The 26,091-nt window shown below is 41.2% G+C and overlaps 1 protein-coding gene across 1 annotated transcript; it reads right to left on the bottom strand.

Moving 5' to 3' along the window:
- Positions 1-1,237: 1,237 nt before the first annotated feature.
- On the bottom strand, positions 1,238-7,067 carry LOC110957684 (transmembrane protein 200C). The gene is made up of 2 exons (XM_022203843.2): positions 6,816-7,067; positions 1,238-3,621 (listed from the first exon to the last, which is right to left on the bottom strand). The coding sequence occupies exon 2, from the start codon at positions 3,586-3,588 to the stop codon at positions 2,011-2,013; it is 1,578 nt and encodes a 525-aa protein (XP_022059535.1). The 5' UTR covers positions 3,589-3,621; positions 6,816-7,067; the 3' UTR covers positions 1,238-2,010.
- Positions 7,068-26,091: the final 19,024 nt, after the last annotated feature.

Here is a 26,091-nt window from a genome sequence, read left to right as displayed (position 1 = left end):
ACAAAGGTAAAAATAACATTTTGCTACAAAATGTACAGAAATGGTTTAGGGATCGAGAAGGGGGATATCAATCAAGAGGAAAATGCAACTTCAAAAGTGACAAAATTTGTACAAACCAAAAAAGATTCTGCATTTCTCTCTGTGGGGTAAGACTCTGGAACAGTTTGGATGAGGAGATCAAGCAATATCCAAACATGAAACAGTAAAAAAAAGAACAAAAACAAACAAAAAAAAACAATAAAGATTTTTACAGTGAGAGCATGCACAGGTTACTGTTATTACTCCACCAAGGAACACGGTAACGTTATGTAATGCTCAGCGTATGTCTGTCTGTCTGTCTGTCTGTAAGCAACTTTACTCAAAAACGGAATAACAGATTTCGATTAAATTTTCAGGTAAGGTCAGAAACAACACAAGGACCACCTGATTAGATTTTGGCAGTGATGCAGCTTATAGTCTGGATCCAAGGATTTGTTCAAAATTTCTGTATCATTGCCAGATAGCAGTACAGCATCACTGACTACAGGTGAACTCTTCGTCAGCCGCCAGCTGACGATCACATGATCCTATCCTACTACAAATCCACCCCTGTGGACTTATCTGTACGTATCCGTCGGCAATCATAGAACGACTGAGCAGCCTTGGCAGAGTACTCCATGCTCTGAGTGCTCTTGTTGTTAATTTTTTTTCTTTAATGATTTGTTTTCTATATTTGTATCATTAGTTGGGTCTTTTCCTTCTGTTGTGTTTTGATATTGTTAGGTCCTTTTGTCTTTGTATAAATGTAGATGGACATATTGGTGTATATTTATTATAAATCCTTCTCACTATTATTATTGTTGTTGTTGTTTTTGTTACTGTTTATAAATAGTAGTATTTCGAAGAAGCAGGAAGAATAGATTTACAATCATTTGTTTAAGGAGAAGGGGTGGGATTAGATAAGTTTTGACTTCTTCCCATTCCTTTTTGAGCAAGTTATTCATTGTCTTTTGTTGTTTTCTTCTCTTTTTTTTGGCTGAAATGTTCAAAATAAATTCTCAAAAATCAAAAAAACAAATCAAATCAAATAGTTCTGAAGGACACTTATAGACCAGTGCTCTCAGTTCAATTTGTCCAGATAATGCAACATCAATACCACTGCAGTGTTTTCCAGTAATGAGAAGCACTGCTACACCAAAACACACAGTCTTACACCATCAGCAGGTTTGCCGCACACTTAACCAGTCAGAGTCTAACGTTCAGTTTTTCATATGTTTAATTTTTCTTAATGCAAGTAAAACTATTTGGAGCAAACAAACAATTTTGCATTCATTGCATTTCATCTAATTTCACACAAGGATGCCTATTAGACCTGACAGAGGTGTTACAGTCAAATTTATTCAACCATGAATGCTTTGTATAAACAAGTGTGCACGTAGGAAAGACCTTGTCCTTAAGGTCCCGATCCTAAAACAAACGCCTACCTGAGATTCAGTTCAGTTCACCTATTCACATGGTATTCACATAACAACATAGAGAAATAAACCTCGACTATTTAGCTTTCTGTGGCATGTCTTAATGCTACAGTACAACATTGTGGACAGCAGTTCTCAGTGACTTGTTTTGGAAATTCTACAAGCTACAATGTTTGCCCTACTGTTATACAAAAGAAAAGTTAAAAGTCATAAAATCTGATTTTCTTTTCTTTTCACATTTTCTTTTTTTCATTGTTTTTTTTAAATAAATCATTACTAAAACTCCTTACAAGTCTTAAGTATTGCTCTTGCTACATAAAAAAAATAGAAAAATTACATCTGAATATCGAGCTATTGAGCTGTGGATGTGAATTATTTATAAAGAGCCTTGCTCTTGAATGTTCATGGCTATGTTTCAATAGTCCTTAGCTGGTTACTTTTCATCTTTCCATTCCACTGTAACAGCCAGCTTTATATCAGCAATCTCAGAAGAAAGTATGAAGCAAAGAACAAGACATCAAAGAGTTTTAAGAGACTTCATCAGCAAAATAATTCCCTAGGATTCTGCAGAGTTGCTGGGTGTAACCAGATTATCTTCTCCCTGAGCTTCTTCCTCCACTGCTTCTGCTGCTTCTGCTGCTGCTGTGTCCATTGCTACTTCCTGTTCGGTGGCCACTAAAGAAGTGTCTGTGTCGGGGGCTTCGAAGGACTCGCCTCCCAGGTCAGTCAGTTTGATGTAGCCCTTGCTGTTGGAGCGCTCCAGACGGGGGCAGCTGAAACGCCTGGCTCTGTCACCTTGACGACAGGCAGACAGAGACAGGCTGCAGCGGCGCGCAGGCCTGGGCTGATCTGTGAGGGAGTTGAGCGACAGCTGTGATGCCATCACCGTGGCAACAGGTGATGGAGGAAATAGCTGGGTCCACTGCAGTTGAGGCTGAGCCTGCAGTGCCCCCTGTTGGTTAGCTGCATCTGTAGATATCTCCTCATGACTCTGATGGGGTGGGGAGGAATCCATCATCAAGGCCTCCTCCTGCTTGCAGTCCATGTTGTCAATGTGGGTCCTGCTGCCCTGTCCTTCCTCACTAATGTGTTCAGCAGCAGCCTCAATAACAACCTCTTCCTCAGAGCGTCCCTGTGCCTGTGCTTTCTGAGACTCGTCCACCTCACAGTGGTTCAGTTTGATCACAGGGAGGGTGAAAGCGTTAACAGAGGATGTGACGATGGAGGTGGTCTCCCACTGTCGAGGCTGAGGAGCATGCTCACTGCTACTGCTGTAGTCTTTGTAGATGCTGTAGACAGTGTCTGTGAAGGTCTGGACATCTCTGGACCAGCTACGTGGCCTGCTGGCCAATGAGGAACGTCTAAACACATCATCACCCTCTAATTCACCCTGGAAACCAAGTCCAGTGGAGGGCCAGGAACTACGAGTAAGCATCCCACTCGCAGAGAATGAACCTGGCGGACCTTCTGCACTCCTCGACTGTGTATAGTTCACCATGCCATTTAGAGGGGTGTACTCTTTTGACCGTATGCTGTGTAGATCTATCACTGTGGAGTAGATATCTCTCAGGTTAATGATTTTAGTTTTCTTGTCTCGGTTTTCATGGAGGACTGCATTGGCACAGATGAAGAGAAAAATGCCAATTCCCATCACCAGCGGTCCGAAGACTTTCAGATTGTCTGAGTACAGATAGTTATCCAGGAAGTCACAAAGTAAGCCACAGCGAGGGGACCGGTTCTGGACACTACTGTTAGAATGGCTCTGGTTGAAAAAATTTGTCTGGCCAAAAGGAGGCTTATCATGGGTCAAGTTAGAGGAAACAGGCGGACCTTTGGAGTAGCTCATTCTGTTGGGATGGTATGCTCCCGTTCTGCGGCGCTCCTGGTACTCCTGCTGATTCTGGCTGGGCCAGTAGCCAAGTACAGCCATTGAAACCCCAACCATGAGAACTACGACTCCAACAGCAGCCACCAAACCAGCCGCGGAGCAGAAATTTAGCTTCCCCTTCACCACAACTATGTCATTCTTCTTTTTTTTCTTGGATTTCCGCTTTCGTTTGTTTTCTGCTCTGCTTTTAGATCGGAGTGAATCCTGGCGCCTGTTCATGCGCAGCAGGCCGCCTGTGGCTATCATGGTGGCTATTAGACAGCAGGCTTGTCACTCAGTCTGTGAGAACACAAAAGAGAGAAGAGAGGATTTTATTGCATACAAAGTGCTACATATCAGATATGGTTATTTAATTTAGAGATTGTCCATGTAATCAAGGTTTATCATGTGTACAAGGCTGGATTACCTGATAGGCCTCAAGTTCAGTTATATTTACTTACATTTGGCTTAGTTGGATTGATAAATCTGATTGATAACAAGCACTATGCACCCTTAGAACACAATATAAATGGAAATGATAAGGGCCCTAAATGAAGACTTTACTATTGTTGGAAAAACATGTTAGTTACTTTTGGTCTATACCAATCTCATTTCTGTAGGGTAAACATGGAACTAGAGCCAGCAGCTATAGTTTGCTTAATTCAGCACAAACTTAGGTAAAGGGTTAGCCTACCTTTGTCTAGATATAACAAAAATCCATCCACAGTAATGATAAAGTTTACCCAGAGATACAATACTTACATGTTTTTAAATGGAAAATGTTATTTTAAAAATCTCTTATCATCTCTTATCTCTTATCTCTTGTTTTTGCATTTAGATATTGGTTGGATTGGGGGGGGGGGGGGGGGGGGGGAAGTAGCTTAATGCAACATGCAAATGGGACACTTAAAGAACCCATATTAAACGTTCTAGTGTTTCCCTTTCTTTTAGTGTGTAATGGATTTTTTGCACATGTGAAAGACCTGCAAGCTACAAGTCCAGAGTTCATAACAAAAAGAATCATACTCTCACAGAAATGGCTGCTCCCTCCCTGCTTGAAACACCATGTTTGAAACCCAGGCTTCTCATCTGTTACTGGTTTACATCACCATGTAACACATTAGCATTATACCTGACTTGACAGCTGGTTCGACCATCAAACAAAGAATTAGCATCTGTTGCAGTCTACGATTATCACCTCATTAGACTCTTCTACATCCCTATACGATGATAACCAAATTTGCTTTCGTCTGACCAGCTTTCCAATCAGAGCAGATGAGGCTTTTCTGAAGGGAGTCCCTCAAGAGATAGGAGCTATAACAGGTCATTGGGTGAAAAGGGGTGCTGCAACACTGTACAGTAAGAGAAAAATGATGTATTTTTGAACAATAAAGCATATAACATGTTCTAGTAGACCCCAAAATAAAATCTGAAAACCTAAACGTTCAAAGTATGGGCTCTTTAAAGGGGGCCTATGGTACATTTTTGCCTATAGGTCTGCTGAGGTTTTATCTAGCATCAATCCAGGTAAAGGCACATGCAGTATTTGTCATCAGATGGAGATTGAACCAAGAGATAACATCCAGTTGCTTCTGCTGCTAGATCTATGAACACAGCAATGACAAAATACCCAAGTTGACAGTAGAGAACAAGAGGTGCTATTTGTCTACATTCTGCTGCTCCAGTGCAACATCTACCTATGGAAATGTAATGTGTCAAGACAGGAAGCCAGCAGGCATGTTCTCTCCACCTCACCCTAGCTTTTTTTTAAACTCTCATTCTCTTGCTGTCTCTCCTCTCTTTATCACTCTCTCCTACCAACACTCTCACTCCTGCTTTCCACCCAAATCCAGTTCACCATCAACCAACGCAGCTGTACTTCAAGATGACAGCGCCCTTCACATACAGCACAGCACAAAGGCAAACACAAGCTATTAGCCATTTGCTTACACACCAACACAGTCTCTGCTGTGTGGGGTGTTTGCATGTGTGTCTTTATGATTACCAGTCACTGCTGCATGATAGTAGAAGCCGTGGTCCAAAAGACAATGAAGCCACCAACACTTATCATGATTACAGATGATGAGTTTCAGCCACATGTGGTGAATAACGATGGGAGGACAAGGATGATTAATTACACAGACTCTTGCTTTCCCTCCGTGATTGTGCTGGTGGCTAGATGGTACATTTGATAATTCATATCTAACTGTGTATGACTTGGGGCTTCGCTTCATGAATAGCTTATTTCACAAATTCCACAAATCCCTTTTAAGCAGCAGGTATAAAATTAGACCTTCTCAAAGGTTGCAGATGGACATCCCTTTTTTTTGTTTCCACTTATTACACGCATTTCCCACGAAGAGCACTTGCACCTGAGCTTCAGCAAACATCACACCGGTACTCAGCTGCTGTTTATAGCGACTTTCTCTGTATATCACATCCAATAAGCACTCAAATGCCTCCTGGGCGAGAGCAAGTCAACCTGCACTAACACTGATAAAGCGTTGGCAGACCTCTCCATGATTGGGGAGAGGAGGGCAGTGGTAACGTGGACCAGAAGTGGGTGTGGACAAGTCGGGTTTGTGTCTCTGTCTGCGGTGCTGAAGAGGAAGCTGCCAAACTCCTCGCTTTGCTGTTAAAAGCTGCTCGTCTGGCAGGTTGGAGAGGAGAGGAGAGGAAAGGAGAGTGAGGCTTAACACCCCTCCGATCTGCAGGGGCGCATATTTTCGCGCAATGTTGCGTGAATAATCGACTGTTGACACTAGGGCGCATCTGTTTCTCCTCTTTTGGAAAGAAAAAATACCGCGAAACAAACACGAGCTTGAAGTGTCCTGAAAATGTCCAGAGCCTCGCGACGCATCTCTTCTCCAACACAAAAACCAAACACTGTACGCTGATGCTCTCAAGGTGCAGACACATGACAAACATCCATACCTTCACCACGGCCTGACGAAGCCCATGCTTTCATCACTGACACCACAACTCTGTGTTCCTACAACCACACCACTGCAGAACCCACTGATGTCTCCCACCAACTTATTAGAAATCGGAACATGGCAACATCACGGCCATAACAAAAGTTGAACACAATAAACAGATTTAGAATGTTGTTATTTTCCACATTCTCTCAATGCCCGTCGCATATTTGACTGATACGTGCGAGACACACTGAAATATCTTCATCAAAAATAAGCCCAATTTTAATGTCACGAATAAAAGTAAACGGACAGACGGTGCGCAGTTCTCCAAGTCCAACGCCTTCTTCACATCTGAACTCTTGTCCGTCGATTTATTCAAGAGCAAAAAAACAGCCTGAAACCTAAACGAGTCTGTCACCGAATTAAAACACTTCCTAAACCTCGTTGCGCCTCGAAACAATGGAGTCAGAGTCGACTACTAAAACCCGAAAGAAACAGTTGGCGGTAAAGGCGCAGCAGAGACAGCTGGTAACATGAAAAATCAAAATGAAAATCATTTAACAGCGCGTCTCTCACCAGAAATCGTGGGCTTGCCAATAAAACATCTTCGAAGACGCACTCGTCGTTCAGCTGTGCGTGTCGTGGTGCGCCACTTTGGTGCCAAGACTGGAAGAGTGGGTTTCTTGTGTAGACGCGGATTCACAATAGACCGGCAGGGGCGGGCCATCCGCATTTCCATTGGTGGTGATTATTAGGCAGGGAGAAAAACGAGGCTTGCTCACAGCGTTTATCCTACTGTATGTTCCACTGCGAACACCTCCAGATAGGTTTCTCCAGATTTCTAAACTAAACAGGAAGGTGTTATGCGTTTTTCCCAGCCTATGGCTTTTGCGCAATGGCTTGGGAATTATTTTTTTTTTATGACAAATGCATCACCAGACTACTTATTTGTGTGCATACTTCTAATAAACGGGATAAAAATACAAAATATGAATGACATATGCTAAAGATTTCAAATTGCACAAGTTTGGTGTCGGAGGATGGAGTATTAAACACACCAAATTCATCATGTCTTCCATCATGCGCCTCTTCCTTCACCTTGGGTTGCTGTAATCGCTTGTATGATGTGCCGTCATGTCAAACAAAATGAAATATGACAGAGTCCAGATGTGTTCCAGAAATGTGAGACTGGAGACACAGGCAGCAGCTTTGCACTGGGCAGCAGAGCCATGCATAACAACGCTCCACGCTGATGCTCCTGAGAGTTGGCTGCGAATTTATGACCCAGAAATGTGTTTTGTTTATGGCATTAATTATTGGAAGGAACAGAGAAAACTCCAGTGTGCATGCCGTAGTCAGAGCTAAAGTATACACAAACAGGGGGAAATAATCCAGGGATTTTTGAAGAGCTGTCTTTAATCCCTAGTGTGAACTAGTGCAGAGTTGGTCTGGGGCTCTGGAACAGCTCTCAGTATGACTCTAAGCTGTGCAATATAGGAAGATAGAGTGGCACACAACAGATGTTTCTGAGCTCCTGACATAGACTTAAACCCTGGTGTTTCAAGCTACAAAGACAGCAGCTATTATTACAAAATCATCAGCATGAAACTTCTTCTTTTCCTTTCGGCTTTTCCCTTCAGGGGTCGCCACAGCGAATCAATTGCCTCCATCTAACCTTGTCTTCTGCATCCTCTTCTCTCACACCAACTACCTTCATGTCCTCTTTAACCACATCCATAAACCTCCTCTTTGGTTTTCCTCTAGGCCTCCTGCCTGGCAGTGGGAAACTCAGCATCCTTCTACCAATACATTCACTCTCTCTCCTCTCCAAACCATCTCAGTCTGGCCTCTCTGACTTTATCTCCAAAGCCTCTAACATGTGCTGTCCCTCTGATGTACTCATTCCTGATCCTATCCATCCTGGTCACTCCCAAAGAGAACCTCAGCATCTTCAGTTCTGCCTCTAGCTCTGCCTCCTGTCTTTTCCTCAGGGACACTGTCTCCAGACCAATCATCAGCATGAGGACACTTTTAGAAATAAACTGGATTCAATGAAATGTAATCTCCTTGACTGAATATAGTCCTGGTGGTTGGTGAATTATTGTCATTTGGAAGAGCAGATGGAGGCCTCACCAGTATATTCGAGTGGATTTATGCCCCTATACTTACTCATTTTCAGTAGCCTTGAAGAACTCAAAGACAATATGGTAACTTTACTGTACGCTTTATTTTCATCTTAGAATTTATAGGTCTGGAAATGTACTTTTACATTTTGTCAGCAGAATACAACCAAAACCACATCACTCTTAATTACATCATTATGCGCACATCAGGTCAGCATGCAGATCAAAAGATTATGTTTCCTCTTAGATTCCAATTCCAATCAGCAATCTGTTTGAGAAGTGAGTGTGTGTGTGTGTGTGTGTGTGTGTGTGTGTGTGTGTGTGTGTGTGTGTGTGTGTGTGTGTGTGTGTGTGTGTGTGTGTGTGTGTGTGTGTAGATCTGGGATTCACCGTGAACTCCTTGAACTGTCTTCTTGTTGAGCTGGTAACACCTGTACTGCTTAATCTATTTACTATATTGAATAATTAATCTGTCTTTACATGATGTAGAGCTATAGAGAGGTATTCAGAGTAAAGGCTAAGAGTTATCTAACAGTTGTGGAAAGCATATTTTGCATCACCCACAGGTGAAAGAGTAGATTGCAGACTCTTGCAGAAGCTGCAACAAAAAAAACCCTGCAGATTTTCTAGCTTGCCTAATGACTTTACTCTCACACACTTAATTATTTTTTGTCAAGACATGTTCAGGTAACTAAACCTACTTAGAGCATAGTGATGGATTATGACTGCAGTGGGGTTACACTGTCCTTAAAAAAGAAAAAGGGAATATGAGAAAGTGTAACTAAGGGAATGGAACACTGTTAAGGAAACAGATAGTGAACTTCCATTATGCCACAGTCTCCCAATACTGGGTGTTTCATCTTTGGGAGGGACATTCCCATCCCCAGTGCAGCAGTAATTCAATAATTCAATTCATTCCTCAGTGATCATATCACGTCTGTCATGGTTATTTAAGACACCACTCTTCTGTCCTGTCTGCTGTGAATGATGTGCCTCCTATACAAGCCTCTCATGTCTGCTCCTATACCAGTATCTGATACTTATCAAAAAAATAGATCATCCCTCACACATCCAAGCAGCTCAGGGTATGATGCACCACAGTTGGGCTCACATACACTCCAGTGTCAAAAATAGTTGCAGTGATTCTCCTACTGTAACCTAACCGACTTTGTTACTGTATCTGCACAACCACAGCACAGAAAGAGACATTTGCTTTGTCCTCTAGCTTGCTATCCTCCCCCAACACCCTTTCTGTGTGTAATATTCTTGTTAGCAGCTAAAAGATCCATCTGAAGCAGTTTCAGGAGCTGCAGGGGTTTAATTTCATTTTTTGGACTTAACCAGCTAATTGGGATTGTGGAAAGTGGGACTATGGGCTCAGCGAGAGATCAACTTCCTTCAGGGGACTTCATCATTACTGTCTGTGTTGCGGCACAAGTCAAAGGGCTTCACAGTTGGAAAGATATAAGGCATGTTCCCTTCTGAGGTACCGAAGTCTTAGGGATAAGGACACAGTATGATGGTCCATCAATTAAAGTGAAAACTGCGCCAGTTTGAGTTGCTGAGGTCTTGTGACTGCTGAGATGTACAATCAGTGCTTAAAGGATAAGGCTACCAGTTTTGGATTTTTAACAATATTGATATTTTCTGATTAAAGTCCCATGAAGTCAAAAGCGAATAATCTTTCTGTCTCTCTTCCCCACTCAAGCCCACTAGTTCCTTCTAAAACAGCTAGGCACTCTAGTTTTTAGCAAATATTACTTCTCTGTGAATATTCACAGCAGCTGAAAAGTGTGTGTAGACCAGATGCCATGTTCATCATAACAAAGAGACAACCAGTGCAAATGAGTGCCTAATTGATCTTTTTTCCTGTTTTTCTACAACCACGGAGCTCTTTGATACTGATGAAAAAGCTATATTAGTATATGGCAACAAAGATAATTAGCATTACTTCATTGGTTGATTAAATCTTTTTGAACAAAACAAAAACAAGAAAAGGATTTGTAGTAGGACTGCAATCGTGATTGTCAGCAGGCAGCTGATGTTGTGTTCACTTGTTGTAATAATTACAGTGACGCTGTGATGCTATCTTGCAATGATACAGAAATCTTTCACAAATCTATGGATCCAGACTACAAGCCACATCACTGCCAAAATCTAATCACTTGGTCCTTGTGTCATTTCTGACCTTTTCTGAAAATTTCATCCAAATCCCTAAGTCAGTTTTTGAGTAATGTTGCTAACAGACAGACACACAAACAGACCAGCAAACGTGTGCCGATCATCACATAACTCTGTCGCTTTCCTTGGCAGAGTATTTAACTGGATAATTTGTTAGAACTTGATCACCAAGTCTTCCATTGTTAATCACAACACATGCTAACAGTGCATAAACAGGGTGGAAAAATGTACATTTTTAAAGCCAAAGTATTCCTTTTGACCAAGATACAATTGCTAAATTCAAACCTATCAATCTACTGACCCACTGTTTTTAGCTGAAGCTATGACTATGTTCATTATCTTGCACAATGGTATCTCAAGAAAGAAGGTCCTCATAAATCACACGAGAGTTTCCCACAGTAGCCCTCATCTGTACCACTGTCTGCTCAGATACTGTGGGGAGAAGACCTTCTTTTGATGAATGACTATTAGAGCCCATATGCAGCTTCTGATACTGTGGCTAATGAGATGCATGACAGCACTGCGGCTGATACAGGTCATGGAGACATATGGGCATTTCTGGTTGATTCACTTCTATGTTCGGCAGCCATGCATCTCTGACATTATGGGGAAGGCTGGAAATGGAATGGGACAACCAGTTGAAGCAGACAGTAGTTTGGTTGTCAAGGAGAAAGTAGCAAGAGAGTGCAGGAACATGGAGGAAGGTGCGAGTGGAGAGCAGCAGGTGAACACTTGTTCCCAGCAGGTAGCCGATTCCCACCGGTGACCTTGTTTCATTTCCACAGTATAAATGTCTGAAGGTACCGAACACGAATAGAGGTCAGCATTAGCCCACATATCATCAGCTAGTAACACTAATGGGAATTGATGGGGAAAATATAGAGGCTATATATTCTCATAATGGAAAACCACAACCAGATAGCAAACTCAGACAACTCTCTTAAGTTTATACTGAGTTGTATCAAAGTTTGCCAAGGAAAATCTAAAAAAAGACAAAGTCTGCGTGCAAAATGTGCACATTAAGTGGATATTCATACAACATTCAGTGGAGTCTGAACTATCTTAAGAAAAGACAGTAATTAAAATCCCCCAAATCAAAAGTTCTGGTGGCCCTAAATTGCAGGATCATGAATCTTGTAGGCTGAACAGCTACAAAAGAAGCTGTTTTTTTCCCCACTGTTTAGCTTCATGGCCACATTTTGCAGTGCAGTGGGGCTGTTGCGCAATCAGTACTAATTCTCAGGGCTTGTAAGATGCAAGCTTCATGAGATCAGTGAGAAAGCCTTCTTTGATCTCCCATACTAGATAATATAGGTCATCTCTTCAGGGAGAAACAACAAAGACCAAATGAGGCGGAAAATACCATTCTACCCACCTCCGTGGAGCAAGAAGTAAATAGCCTCTCAGATGTGAACTGCAGCAAATAGCCCTGAGGACCTATTTTTAGGACCTTGATCTTTGGCATTTTTAACATAACGGTCCATCAGCGTGTATACTGGCGAGAGAAAAAGGAATTTCTGAAATGTGAAATATTGCATCTGTCATTTCCTATTCTGCTGCCTGTATGTAGAGCCTGTTCAGACTGGGTATCCATGGCAACCATTTTATAATGCCTCGTGAAACACCTTAGAAGAGGTTCCTTTTTCTCTGGGCTGGAGGGCTGGGACAGAGACAGTGGAGACTCAAATGCAAGGGCAAAAGTGACGGGCGACGGCTTGTGTGTGAAATATTTTTTGAGCTAACGTCGTTGTTAGTCGCCCCCCTTAAACTGAGTGACTTCCTTAAAAGAACGTGATAGGGGAAATAATGCAAAGAGGTTATCCAGAGAGGCCAAAAAAATATGATGACATTAGACATGCTGGCATTGACATTCACTGTACAGGAGCATGTTCTCAGTGCGGTCATGTGGAATAAAACAGGCGTAAAATTGATAGGGGGGGGGTACACAGCCAGCTGGGTCTTCTGCAGGGGTGAACCAGAACCCATGCCAGGATCTGACAGTACCAATCGCTGAAGAGCTCATGTCTCATCCATGCATGCTAATCAGCCCGTCAGAGGAGGCTGGGTTGAGGGCATCTGCAGGGGTTCATTGCTATGGATACATCAGCCTTCACATGGTATTACCTGAGCAGGTAAACCAAGTGAAAGAAATACATTGTCTTGGAATTGGCAGCACGAGTCTGCATGACCTTCAGTTACATCATGGATTCTCAGAACAGTCAAAAGTTGCATGGTGAGGAAGCCAAAGGATTGATATTTACATTTTATTCAGATTTTTTTTAAATGTCTAACAGCATGTATTCAGGGAGGAACACAAAACTAAATATTTACATTGTTTCCTCAAGAAGACTGTGTCTGAAGAAAAGAACTTAAGACTGTTAAAAATGTGCAGGCGATGGCGAAAACAAATCATTTTAAAAGGTTCCAGTGAGTCACCAGGGGAGAGACACAAACAACAGTAGATGACAGATATGACAGCTGGAATAAACAACTCCATTGTATTATTTTGACTTTGGAGAGTCAAATGTGCTGTAAATATGACAACATGGATTGTTGCTAAGGCTGATTTGCTTGTTGAAAATACAATGCAGTTTTTTTCAATGCATATATTTAGCACATTAATCACTTATCTCCATCACAACATTCCCAGTTGTGTAGCAACTGCCTGAAAACATATTTCCGATCAAAAGGGTTTCATCTCTGTGGTCGACCTAACACAACCACTTTTGACTGCTTTTATCCAGAGCATCTTTGAGGTCATTCATCTTTTCAGATGCTAATGTTTTAATCAACATTTTCCAGTGAATTAAACCTTTGCCGGACTCTGGCTCATTTGTGTTATCTAGGATATTAACCTTTCCTGCTGGAAGGACAGTCGAAAACTGTAATCGTCAAAGTGTATTAAAAAGGTAGCCATTTTCCTTCTTTCAACAGAATGAGTGACTTAAATAACTTAAAGACATTTTGACCTCGCTTTAACACACTGGCAGCCCTAAATAATACTGATTGTGTGTTATCCTCAGATCTGAAGTACAGTCTGTGCTGTCATTAATTTTGCTTATAAAAAGGCAGCATGAAAACGAAGTAATGGGGAAATGCACGAGGTGCAGTGGAGAGACGAACAGCTTTCAGCTAGAAGCTAGAAAATACATTTAAAGGGAAGATTTCCTTCCAACGTAATGTGCCTCACAGTGTAGGAATGCTTGCGGGACATTATTGGAATGCTTCTGCCTGCTTTTGAGTGACATTAAACCCACATAAATTGATTTTTTGGCCACTTGTGACAGCACGATAATCTGTCAACACACCGCCTACAAACTATGCCAATATAAAGTTGATAAAGAATTTCACAAACAGTTGCCTATTTTACAGCCAACAGAAATTTTGTAGTTTTAGCTTTGTTGGGTTTCTAGCTGCCAGTAAATATAAAATTCCCTCTCCTTGCATCAATGTTGTTGGTTTGCAGTGCTCCAACTCCTATGGGAAATGTCTATCTCTTTAGCTGCTAAACAGTCAACCATGTCCATCAGCTGGTCGCTCTGTCTGCCTGCTGTTCAGTGTCCGGCTTTTTGCACAGAGTGCATTAATCAGAGCTTTGTGGGTTTTGTTACTACATAAGCATTAGATCCATTATTAAAATCAAATAGTTGATTACTGCAACTTTAACGTCAAAAAAGCAATTAGGCTAAATCGTGATTTTGTCAGCTTTAAAAAAAATCACCAGGCAGAATTAACAATAACTTCTGCCGAGTACGTTAACACTGTATGCAGACCGATAATGCTTCCTTTCATGTGTAGTCAACCCCCAAACTTGTCATGAGGCAAAAAAAAATCTTTGCATCTCCCATCATCATCAGTCAGACTTTAATTTGCCCATCTGCCTTAACTTATGACACTCCTGTCAGTCTCAGCTTTATCGTGTTTATTGCTAACTGCCTACTGTTTGTATGCATAGCACACTATAGGGAACACAGTATGTTAAATATTATGGTGTTTTTCATTTGATCTTCCCTAATAAATATTTCAACTTGTATTTGAATTTCTGTCTTTAAAGTCGAAAGGCAGCTCAGCCCAACAGTCGTGAAGTTGAATTACACTGTAAAATATAATTACGGTAGTGGCCTTTGCTTAAAAAAAATGCAAATTTGTTGCCTCAAAAAATCTAGGCAAAGTAAACTTCAGATTGTAGAGTTACAATAACATTTCTTGTGAGTGAGCAATATGTAAAATAACCTGTTTATGTAGCTGAGCTATACTTAGATTTATATTTATGTTTATGTAACTTAAAAGATATCAGTTATGATCATTTAATTTTATTTTGTGAAACCAACTAAGAATTTTAGTTTACAAAAACAATTGCTACTCCAAATTATATATCTATAAACATGTTGTGTAAACTACAACAATCTACAAAACCCCTAAAACAATACAATGACAGCAGTGTTTTCAACTGCTGCAGCATTTATTTTCAAATGAAAATGAAGTCATATCCTCAAAAAGATCTCAAATTCTCATTTAGAGCGTAACATTTGCTATAACAAATGTTATATACACAAAATGTGCTGCATATTAGCACATTTTGTGGTGCTATTTGTGTCCCATTAAACCAGTCATACAAACGTGATGTCCATCTTCGACCTGCGGGCATGGTATTGGTAAATGTGGCTAACCTGAAGCTTTTCTTGGAGACAAATGCAAATTGAGTGCACTGTCATTCCTAGCACTGCCAATGCCTTTATGGGAAGGTCTTACCACTTGCCAGCATCTTGGAAATGCATCTGGGCAGTCATTTCCAGCTAACAAGAACAGGCTCTTATTAAAATCAATATACAGACACTATTGTTCAGAAGTTTGGAATCACTCAGACAATGTCATGCTTTCCACAAAAACTCACACTTTTATTCATGTGCCAACATAATTGCACAAGGGTTTTCTAATCATCAGTCAGCCTTTCAACACCATTAGCTAACACAATGTAGCATTAGAACACAGGAGTGATGCTGAAATGAGCCTCTGTACCACTATGTCATTTACCACATTAACAATGTCTCGACTGCATTTCTGATGGCCCCCAAACTATTGAATGATAGTGTAACTGTGAGTTCATTTGTCATCAGAACAATGAAATTGCCTTGATGACCAAAGAAATTGCATGTATAGAACCACTTAAAAGATCTGCAGATTTGGCTCCAAAACAAGGTTTTTATTGTGTTTTAGATGTAAACAGTTTCTTGACACTGCACTTCATCAGTACACCAACATGACGCAAAGTACATTATACCTACACTTGCTAAACATCAGCATGTTAACATTGTCGTTGTTAGCAATAATGCTAAAATTAGCATTTAGCTTAAAACACTGCTGTCCCTGACTAACCATAGATTGGATAGCATGGCTGTATACTCCTGCTTCGATGTTAAAAGACAGTTTTTGTCATCCCAGTTACAAAGAGAAAGGTCATAATTAACAATAAAACCCAGATGTCTGACTTTTGTGTTGAATCAAGTTATTGTATTTCCTGAAAACTGAGCCAGTTAAAAAGGAAATAACTCATATTTTGTCACAGCACTAGTCAGTGAACAATCCTCACTGCCAAAAAGGCTCCTAACATTGTGGCAGCAGGCAGCTGAACATGTAGTACTACACCACTCAGGCATACTGTACACACTGCTATTATCACCTTTTGCTGCTGAAGAGAGTGTGAGTGGGAGACAAGAACACAGAAGAAAGAAGGGAAGCACAGCACAAAGCAGGTTGTAAACTGGCCTAAGACCAAACAGTCCAGTGAGAGCACCTACTCATCACTTTTCTGTCTCTGAACCACACTCAGCAGTTGAGTGTGGCAGGACAAAGATTGATTGACTCTGCTGTTTTAACTACGGTATCAACACCGGCAGGGCAATGCTTAACATATGCTTATGTGCACTGATTTTACTTTATCTTAATACACATAGCATCCGTGCTGTGCACTGTCAATGCTTCACCATGGTGATGGATCTTCCAGATACAAAAATCCTTTATCAAGAAGTGACCTACAGATCTTGCTTAAGTCAGCTTTAATTAAATAGCAATAAAATGAAAACACAATGGCAACACAAGAGAGATTACTTGTATTGATCGACCCTCAGGAGAACTGTCAAGGCAAAGCTCACCTCCTTTTTTAAACTGTTCTGCACCAAACAGCATAAAGATACAGAGCAACTCGCTGATGAACACCAAGAAATATTTAGAAGAAAATAAACCCAAGATTTCCTTAAAAGAGACAAAGAGCATTAATACTGGGGTTGGAATATTGCCTGCCTGACTCAGAATTAATGGTATTGGTTCTCCATAAAGCAACTGTTGCCAACATGCTTACTATATCGCCTTGCAAAGTTACAATATATATTCACTTATTTTAACAGCTTTAAAGTGGATAAAAATGTTATTGCAGGTCATTGCATGTCTATAGTTTAATGTTGTCTTTTAATACTTCATCATACCTTTGTTTGCGCTTATCCTTTACTTCTTTATTTTTTAGTCTATGCAGCTTCTTTTCTAAAACTTTGAAACAGGTTAAATAAGCAAGGAAATGTAATTGTCACTGCTGTGCTGTCACTACTGCACTAAAGTTGTCATAAAGAAATTCAGAAAGTAATCCAAAACTGCTTGATTTTTTAAATATGGTAATAGAAATGTTCCACAGGGATCTCAGCCCAACTCGACTTGACTGCCTCCCTCACTCCCTCTAGCTTTTTCAGCGGCGAATTTATGCAGCCAGTGTACCCCCCATTACACCTAATATTAGGATGCACTGAGCCGATGTGTGAAATTAAATGAAGTCATGTTCCTGGGTCCACTAGTAAAGCAACACACAGAGTCAACAACAAGGATTTTAAAAGCTGTTCACACTGAAAAAAAATCTTGGTTGTTACAGAAGGACCTCTGCCAAGAAAAGCCTCTTAGTGCCATCATATTACAGTCATCAGTGTGTACCTTCGGCTAAAGACTGGACAGATCAATCGGCTCACTGGGAACAGCAAATTGAGACCCTGACATCAGCGTTTTGTGACTGAATTGCAATAAATCAAACCAGCCAAACATTTCCCACTCAGTTGTTCATTATTGTTGATCAGAATGGCAACTAATGGCTTATCTTCTTTTTTTCTAGCTGAAGAAAATCAGTTCAGCTGCTACATTTTATCCACTCATGCAAGATTTGCCTGAAGCACTTAAATGGCTCCTTTAAGAAGGAGGACTTCCTGAAAGCAATTCCCACTGAGAGTCACCAGATGCTGCTCCCTAACATCTGCAAAGAAATGCTTCAGGACAGAGTGGCCTAAGGAACAACCTTCCCCCAAAGCCTGGCATTGCAAAAATAGGTTAGTGTCACATACACTGGTATGGTAGAACATGTAGGTCTAATGATGGATGATGTGCATGCACATGGATTGAAGAGGAAAGATATAGAAAACACAAAGTCAACCTCAGGGTCTGAAGACATGCAGACACATGCATTGTCAGCTACATTGTTCTCTGGGGCTTTGTCTTCGGGAGCTGGATATTGCTGAGTTTTGAATTATATGTCAGATGCAATCTGAGGGTAGATCTTTGACACAGTGCATAACTTTAGGGGCCTTCGATTGTCAGGGAGGTCATTTTCATAGAAAGAAAAGTGACCCCATGTTATGGCACTGTCATGAAATATCTGTGAATAATTCACAATAATGCAACCCTTCAATATCTGTTCCAAGCAAACAAGAAACTTTTTTTTATTAGTGGTGTTTACAGGTGCAAAATGTAATCTTGTTTTGCTACTGCTGGACCAAGCCATGCTAGTTGTTACAATGTTTTTCAGTCTTTTTGCAGAACTTGCTGCAGAGAGATATTCATCTTTTGATTTTACTCTTGACATGAAAGTCCATCCATCCATCCATTATCTTTACAGCATTTAATTGTCATCAGGGTCGCTCGGGGGGTGAAGTCTATCCCAAGTGACTAAGGGTGATGGCAGGGGACACCCTGGACAGGTCACCAGTCTATCACAGGGCTACATATAGAGACAAAGAATCACACTCACATTCACACCTACGGACAATTTAGAGTTACCGATTAACCTCAGCATGGTTTTGGACTGTGGGGGAAGCTGGAGTACTCAGAGGAAACCCACGGATGCACAGGGAGAACATGCAAACTCCACACAGAAAGATCCTGGGAAGGCCATGATACTGGGGATCTTCTAGCTGCAAGGCAAAAGTGCTAACCGCCAAATCACTGTGCAGCCCTGACACAAAAGTGGATGTACCTAAATGTCAAACTATTTCTTTAAACTTGGTCTGAGGGGAAACAGACCTCGTGTGGAGGAATTCCTTAGTGTTGAGCGTCAGTCTTGCGTCAGGAGTTTAAAGCACAAGGACCAGCAGCGGCATCGAATCTGAGAAAGGAGTGAGAGGAGTCAAACATGAGCCACTGTGCTCATGAGATTGCCTCTGTGTTTTTGGGACAATGGATATAGTCCTGGCACTGCCATCAATTTACAACAAGAAAAGCCTGGCAGTCGTCACAGTGTGGAATATGAGGCAGAGCCAGTAGGGAGCATAGCAGGAAGCAACCACAAAAGGCAGTCTCTCTTGACTGTGTGGCTCAGAAAGGTGAATGACGTGGTAGTGTTACCAAGGACATTTTAAATGGAGACAGTCTCCGGAAGGTTACATAGTGCCATCACAATGAGATAAGCAAAGAACTACATTTACTAAGCAGAGCACCCTCCATCTCAAGGTGAACAGTTATGTAACATTCCTTCAATGCTTTGTCACAAATGAAAGCACAAAATCTCAAAGTATTTATCTTTTATCAAAGTAAGAAAAACTGTGGTGAAAATGCCGTGTCTTTATTTTGTGGTTATTTTTTTATTTTTAAAACCGGTTGTCTTGCAACCCACTGTAATTGCAAAAACATACATTTCACTCTTAGAATTCAGGTGGTTTTGGTTTTGTTTATCTGCTTTCAAGACTTTTCTCAAAAAGCTGCCTCGAATTCAATATAGTGAGGAAGGACATTTGAACTTTTGTTGCAATGCTGAAAGCCACGAAAAACTACATATGAAAAATGAAACACCTACATTTCTTTCCAAAAACAGTGCCCAGTTCTAAAAATGATGAACCATGTCAACATTTATTCAGGCTTCACAGGGACCACTTCTTCTCCAGTGAAAAAGGATACCAGTTACTGCAATTGTTCAGTTTTTTGTTCATTTTGTTTTTATTTTTTTTAGTGTATGTGTGGGTGTGTGTGTTTTCTTTTTGAACGGAAGCTTAAACCCATTTTAAAAGAGATGCCTTTGCAGCAGCAAAGGCACCTCTTTTAATGTAGATTGAACATATGAATCTGCTCTTGGCTGATTATCTCAGTCAACAAAATCGCCACCCTTTTAAGTTGTTATGATGAGCTTGCTGACCTGATAAAGAGCACATTATCATTCATTTGGTCACATTCCATATTATCTCCTACTACAGTAGCACCATGGGGAGCGTGCTGACCAGCTGCACCTCCAGCTGGTTTGGCAGCTCCAGGGCTTCGGATAAGAAGTCGTTGCAGAGGGCGGTGAGGACGGCAGAGAATCATCAGGAGCTCTCTTCCGTCCACCCATGATGTTGCACATAAGCGCTGTCTCAGCAGAGCCCGGATCATTATCAAAGAGTCCACACCCCCCACCACGGACTGTTCTCTCTGCTCTCCTTTGGGAGGAGGAGCAGGTCCTGCAACACTTTCATCCCCAAAGCCATCAGACTCTTAAATTCCCACCAATCCTCATGGTCCACTGTGAAATATAAATGCTGCTACATTTCAGTGTCGCTCTCTGTGCAGTACTGCTACTACATTTTCACTGTGCAAAAAATGTGTGTGTGTGTGTGTGTGTGTGTGTGTGTGTGTGTGTGTATATATATATATATATATATATATATACACATATATGTATACACACACACACACACACGTATACTTGCAAATATTTTTTACACTCTATTTTGAATAATTTTTGTTTCTGTTTCTTACGAGTCCAATGATAAATTTTTGCAATGAAATTTCATTCAAATGTGTAGCCAGTGTATGTTCTGTTTGACAATAAAAGTGGCTATTCTATTCTATTCTATTCTATTCTATTCTATTCTATTCTATTCTATTCTTGTTCACATTTTCATTAAATAGCTTGCTTCTATTAGAATATTCCTTATAATTGATTTAACTTTATGTAATTTGGAAGTACCTCCTTCCCTTGTTACTTGCAAACTTGTTTCAATGTATTATCACTGTGATTCCACACATCTACTCATTCTACTACAAAGTGAGTCAGACGGAGAGTCCACTGCAGGTTACGTTATCATGCATGTCTCTCCAACATCCAGTAGCTCGTACTACCTAATTAGCACCCAGTGAGCACACTGCACATCTAGCTCAGCACTGCTCTAGATCTCAATTAGATACACTCTTTTGACATATACCTTCTACCCCTTAGGTTCCCTTTGTCTGCTCACCATGTTGCAAGCGCTGAACGCAGGCAGGCTCAGCTCAGCTCAATATAATGTGTCGAATGATAAAGGAAGTGACTCCCTGCCATGCCAAATCTATCCAGAACCCTATTACAGTACCATGGCAACAGATGAAGACACACAGGCCTCTCTGGATGGGGGCACCGCCGGTTCACTCGTCTTCTCTGCTAGACTGACTGGCAGGGAAGCTCCATTGGGCTGCTATGGCAACAGACTGATCATGTGCAGAGGGGGGCTGTTGGCTGCCACGGCAACATGGAGGCCAAGTCGTCAGTTTCCCTCTGAGTTGCAGGAAATTAGATTGACTTTGATGAGGAGTTGACCTCAGGCAGATTTCCAATATTGGTTCGCATCTCAGGGATTTTTGACATGATGGAAACTGACAAATATGTGTATTGGTGTGTGTGTGTGTGTGTGTGTGTGTGTGTGTGTGTGTGTGTGTGTGTGTGTGTGTGTGTGTCTGTGTCTGTGTGTGCATACATTTTTGTTGTTGGACTTACAAAAAAAACAGCTCAAAAAAGTGATGCAATATGCCCACCATACACCAAACTAGGCCATCCACTTGTGGGTTGACACTAAGCTTGTTACTTCTAAAATATGTAGTCTCTAACTACTGAAATATGTATGCCAAGTCTGTGCATAGGAATACCATTTCTTCAGCCTTAGCACATCCAGCCTCCAGCCAAGAATACTACAGCATCAAGAGACTTAGAAGACTGACAATGCAATCACGTCACAATGTCAGGGGAATAGGAACAATGTCCGGAGAGCACAGACATCTTGCTCTCCCGCCATCCGTCTTCCATCTGCCTGAAAATTGGCAAAATATGAGATAAGGATTTACCTCAGATGTGAAAGCTCGACAGGGGCAATTTTTGTATGTTGAGCTGGTCCGTTGATTGATCGCTCGCTCCCTCTTGGCAAACGCTCAATGGCAGGGCTGCAACCAAAAGCAAATACGCTGCATTATTAGAAATCAGCTGAAAACAGCTGCTACATCTTTCTCCAGAAGAGTAACGAGACCCCCAGAATGATTACAAGCTCCTGCAGGTCGGAAATCACTAGCAAAGCATGAAATTTGGCCAAATTCAGATCATATCAGGGGTAATTTACACTTTCACTCGAAGGCCTCTTTGTTGTACTCCCTTAAAACATGCAGAACGGAGAGTAAAAAGAAAGATATGTCTTCTCTCCCGGAGATTTACAGTCCAGTTTGTGTAATTATTTGTGGTAGAAAAGCAAAAGAGGGGGAGTGGATGATAAAGAGATAACGACAGAGAAAGGGAAAGCAGAAAAAAAAATCCAGTCCCTTGAGAGGGAAACGGGCTGTTGTGCTCCAGCTGCTTCAGCCACCCTTTGACCTGTGTGTGGATCTGCACTCGTGTTGCGTGTGCCCCTGTGCATGGGTGTGTGTGATGCGGCGCAGTGATGCATGTGCCATCGCTGGAGGGTTGCTTGCCTGCAATTCTGGAAGCGTCTCGATTAGGAGAAAATGCAGCAGCTAATCTTTCATTTGCAATTTCAGAGAGATTAATGTTTCATCGGGTTATTCATTATATTGTTACATCATCACAGAGCAGAGTGTGACAAAAATATCTTGCTAAATTCAGTATACAACCAAAAGGAGAGAGGCAGACGAATGCAATCCTATATACCAATTATATCGGCATATCTCACTGCTTTACACATGTCAAAGTGCTGCATCATTAGTGGGCCCGGTGGAGCCACTAATGAGTCTCATCTGCAATACATTTTAAACTCGACATTGTTTCCAGCTTCATTAAAATTTGGTCTGAGAGGGCTAATGTCTTTCACATGATTTTGAGAACATAAGTACAGATTAAAGGTAAAATGAGTCTATAACACAAAAAAAGACCTCCCTCCACCAGATGCTGTTGATTCGCCTCTGATAATGTGTTGCTGACAGCACCATCTCCTGGACAAGTAATGCCATTAAATAGAGAGCTCCAGGCCCATTTAAAATGTAGAAGCAAAGATGCTCTTCTTGTTTACTGGTCATTAAAACAACAACAATTTCTATGTCTGGGAGGAATGTTAAGCTTGACATGAACTTTCTGCATCTCTCTGTGGTCATTGCATGACTCTGTGAGGTGATATTCAGTCTCAGCTTTGTGGCTGTTTTGATTCTTTCTAGAATTTTGGAATCCCTTTTTGCTTGTTTGCATGTCCCTGTGGCAGTTTTGGGTTTTTTGATTCTTTATGGCCATTGTGAATGTCTAGATCATCTTTTTCATTCAATGTAGTCATCTTGCGTCTCTGTTTGTGGCTGTTTTTCAAGTTTTTAGTCTTCGTTTTTAACCCTGTTGTTATTGGAGGTTTGAGTCTCTTTGTGGTATTTCTTTGATTCTCTCGAGCAGCGTTGAGTCACTTTCTTGCTATTGCATTTCTTTTGAGTCACTTTTCGTCTTTGCTCAATGTGTATGTCTTTTTTAAGTCTCTTGGTCGATATTAAGCACCTCTTTGTGGTCTTTTTGGGCCTCTTTTGAGTTTCTTTCTTTGGCTGTCTTGAGTCACTTAGTGGTACTTTTCCAGCTCTGAGATTCGTGTGCGCAAAAATGACTAAAGGACACTAAATATGACGGTCTGGCAAAAAACTGATCTACATGATTAGCAAAAATGTTAATATTAATAATGACATAAGTCCAGATAAATGATGCAAACTCAAAGACCAGCTGTTTGATCTTCTTGACTCTTCGTTCTCTTCTTTGACCATGAATGAAACAGATGATTGCTGCTGATTGCATCGCTGCATACATTACTGCAGAGCTCTGCATGCATGTTTGTGTGTCAAGATGTTGTGATTGCGCCTCTGCACTTGAGCTCAGAAAACATCTGGTGTGGACTCTCTCAGCAGCAGGAGCTGCTCCCAGTCTCCTCCATCTCCTTCCTTACTCACTTTGACTCATCAGCTCCCCTGTCTCCATGTGTGAACACAGAAATAATTTACCAGCACTCCTGCAATGAAATATGAAACCATCTCTAGTGGCGTGGCGCCTGTAGCTCTGACCAGATGGAACATTCTGTTAAAGGAAAAGATGAGACCTTCAGCTTCCGTGAAGATGTGCCAAAGATTCCTTCCTTTCTTCCTGTCCAATAGAGAGCTTTCAAGGCACTGCTGAGGCCTACAGAGACAAGCCAGTGAACCTGGAGCCAAATGTTAGATGTTTTAGAGATTGGGATGTTGCTGTGTTTTTGCTTTTTTGAGTCTATATTATTTGAAGGAGGGAAATTGGGTTGAGTTTTTCACAATGTGAGCTGCTAGCCCACAGTCAAATCCAAAGTTGTATTTGTGGGACTAACAGAGGTGTATGGTGTTTGTATATTATATATGATATCATATAAATACCTTGGGACCATAACTGACCAAAAATGTAACTTTGATTAAAAATGCAAATCTGTCTGCAAAAAAGGGCCATCAGCGCCTTTACTGCCTCAAAAAACTCACAGATTTCTACATCAACAGAACAATCTTGACTCTGTTTAATTGATATTTTATTGAATTTGTTTACTCTTTTCGCTTGGTGGCATGGTTTGGTCAGACCTCTGGTACAGAGAAAAACTTACTGAACCAAACAGTGAGATGGTCCAGTGGTCTGATTGGTGAGTCACAATCTTGTCCAGCTTCCCTGTACACCAAACAGGTACATAGGATGGTAGTATCAATTCTTAATAATGACTCCCATCCTCTAGGGAGTAAATTTCAGCTTCCTCCCTCAGGCGTTGGGTTTTTAGTCTTAAGGTGCAGGACAAAGCTAGCCTAGTCGCGCTAGACAACCCACGGCAACAAATTTAATTCTTTGCCAGGGTGGGTCTAGTTACCCTCCATAAGGCTCGAGGCTGGATTCTCCTAAAACTGGCCGGACCAATCACCATGAAGTGTAGAGTCAGAAGGCGGGCGTAACTAAGTGACGACAGAGGCGCGAAGATTCTGACAGAAACAACCGGAAACAACTAGCCTAGCCGCGCTAGACAACCCACGGCAACGAATTTAACTCTGTGCCAGGGTCGACAACAAAAACGACAACAGTCGTTGAGCTCCATTAGCACCGACTCTGAATAATCTTTCTGTTAACATGTCTGCAATATACTTGAGCTTCACCCATTGACTGTATAAATAAGGCTTCACCGAACTACCGCATCCTCTGATTTCTGGCGCTCTAGGAGCCTATTCGTTGCACTGATTGGTTGTATACCTACCCAATTGCTGCAGAGTGATTTGATAGACAACCTTTTAGCCCGCCTCCCTCCCTGTCAAGCGTGCCTAGACCCTTGTGCCTTCACAACATGGGTCTAGCATGGCTAGGCTAGGACAAAGCATTATAAAAACAACTCTGTTCCTGCTGATGTCACTGAGCTCAATAGTAAGTAGTGAAATTGCGCCTTATTTTATTTGTGTTATTTCTTAGCTCTATTTATTGTTGTGACTTTTAAATTGTATGTTTTTATCCTGGTTTATGTCCCAGAGATTGCTTTTATTTCCTTAAGTTTTTTTTTTATTGTGTTTTGTTTTTATTTATCTTGATCTTATTTATGTTATCTTTTTACTTTTCTATCTTTATCTTTTTAGCAGAGCACTGAGCACTATTTTTTTTGTCTTGTCACTCGATTAAGTACCTGCCTGTCAGGTTCAATGTGTGTTTTGTCATGGAATGCCAAATGCTATCATTTTTTTCTGCAAAACAAATCTACCCATGGGTATAAATAAAGTAACCTTGACGTTGACCTTGCTTAATTATAATAACCCTGTTACAGAAGAACAGTCAGAATAGTAGCAAAACAGGGAACTGAAAAACATCACTAACTGACCTCTTGTTGAAATCATTGCAGCCTGTGAGTCAGAGTTGCTCTTAGCTGTAACAGAGCGATATAAAATGCATTTTGCTTTGTCAACATTCACAGTTGGTCAAATCAAATTAGTCAAACTACAAGTGTACTGTGTACACTATCATTCAAAAGTTTGGGGTCATCCAGACAATTTCATGTTTTCCATGAAAACTC

The sequence above is a fragment of the Acanthochromis polyacanthus genome, chromosome 9, assembly GCF_021347895.1.
Source record: "Acanthochromis polyacanthus isolate Apoly-LR-REF ecotype Palm Island chromosome 9, KAUST_Apoly_ChrSc, whole genome shotgun sequence".
NCBI classification, from domain to species: domain Eukaryota; kingdom Metazoa; phylum Chordata; class Actinopteri; family Pomacentridae; genus Acanthochromis; species Acanthochromis polyacanthus.
The sequence above is the reverse complement of the archived record's forward strand: the minus strand, read 5'-3'. Positions and strand labels throughout refer to the sequence as shown.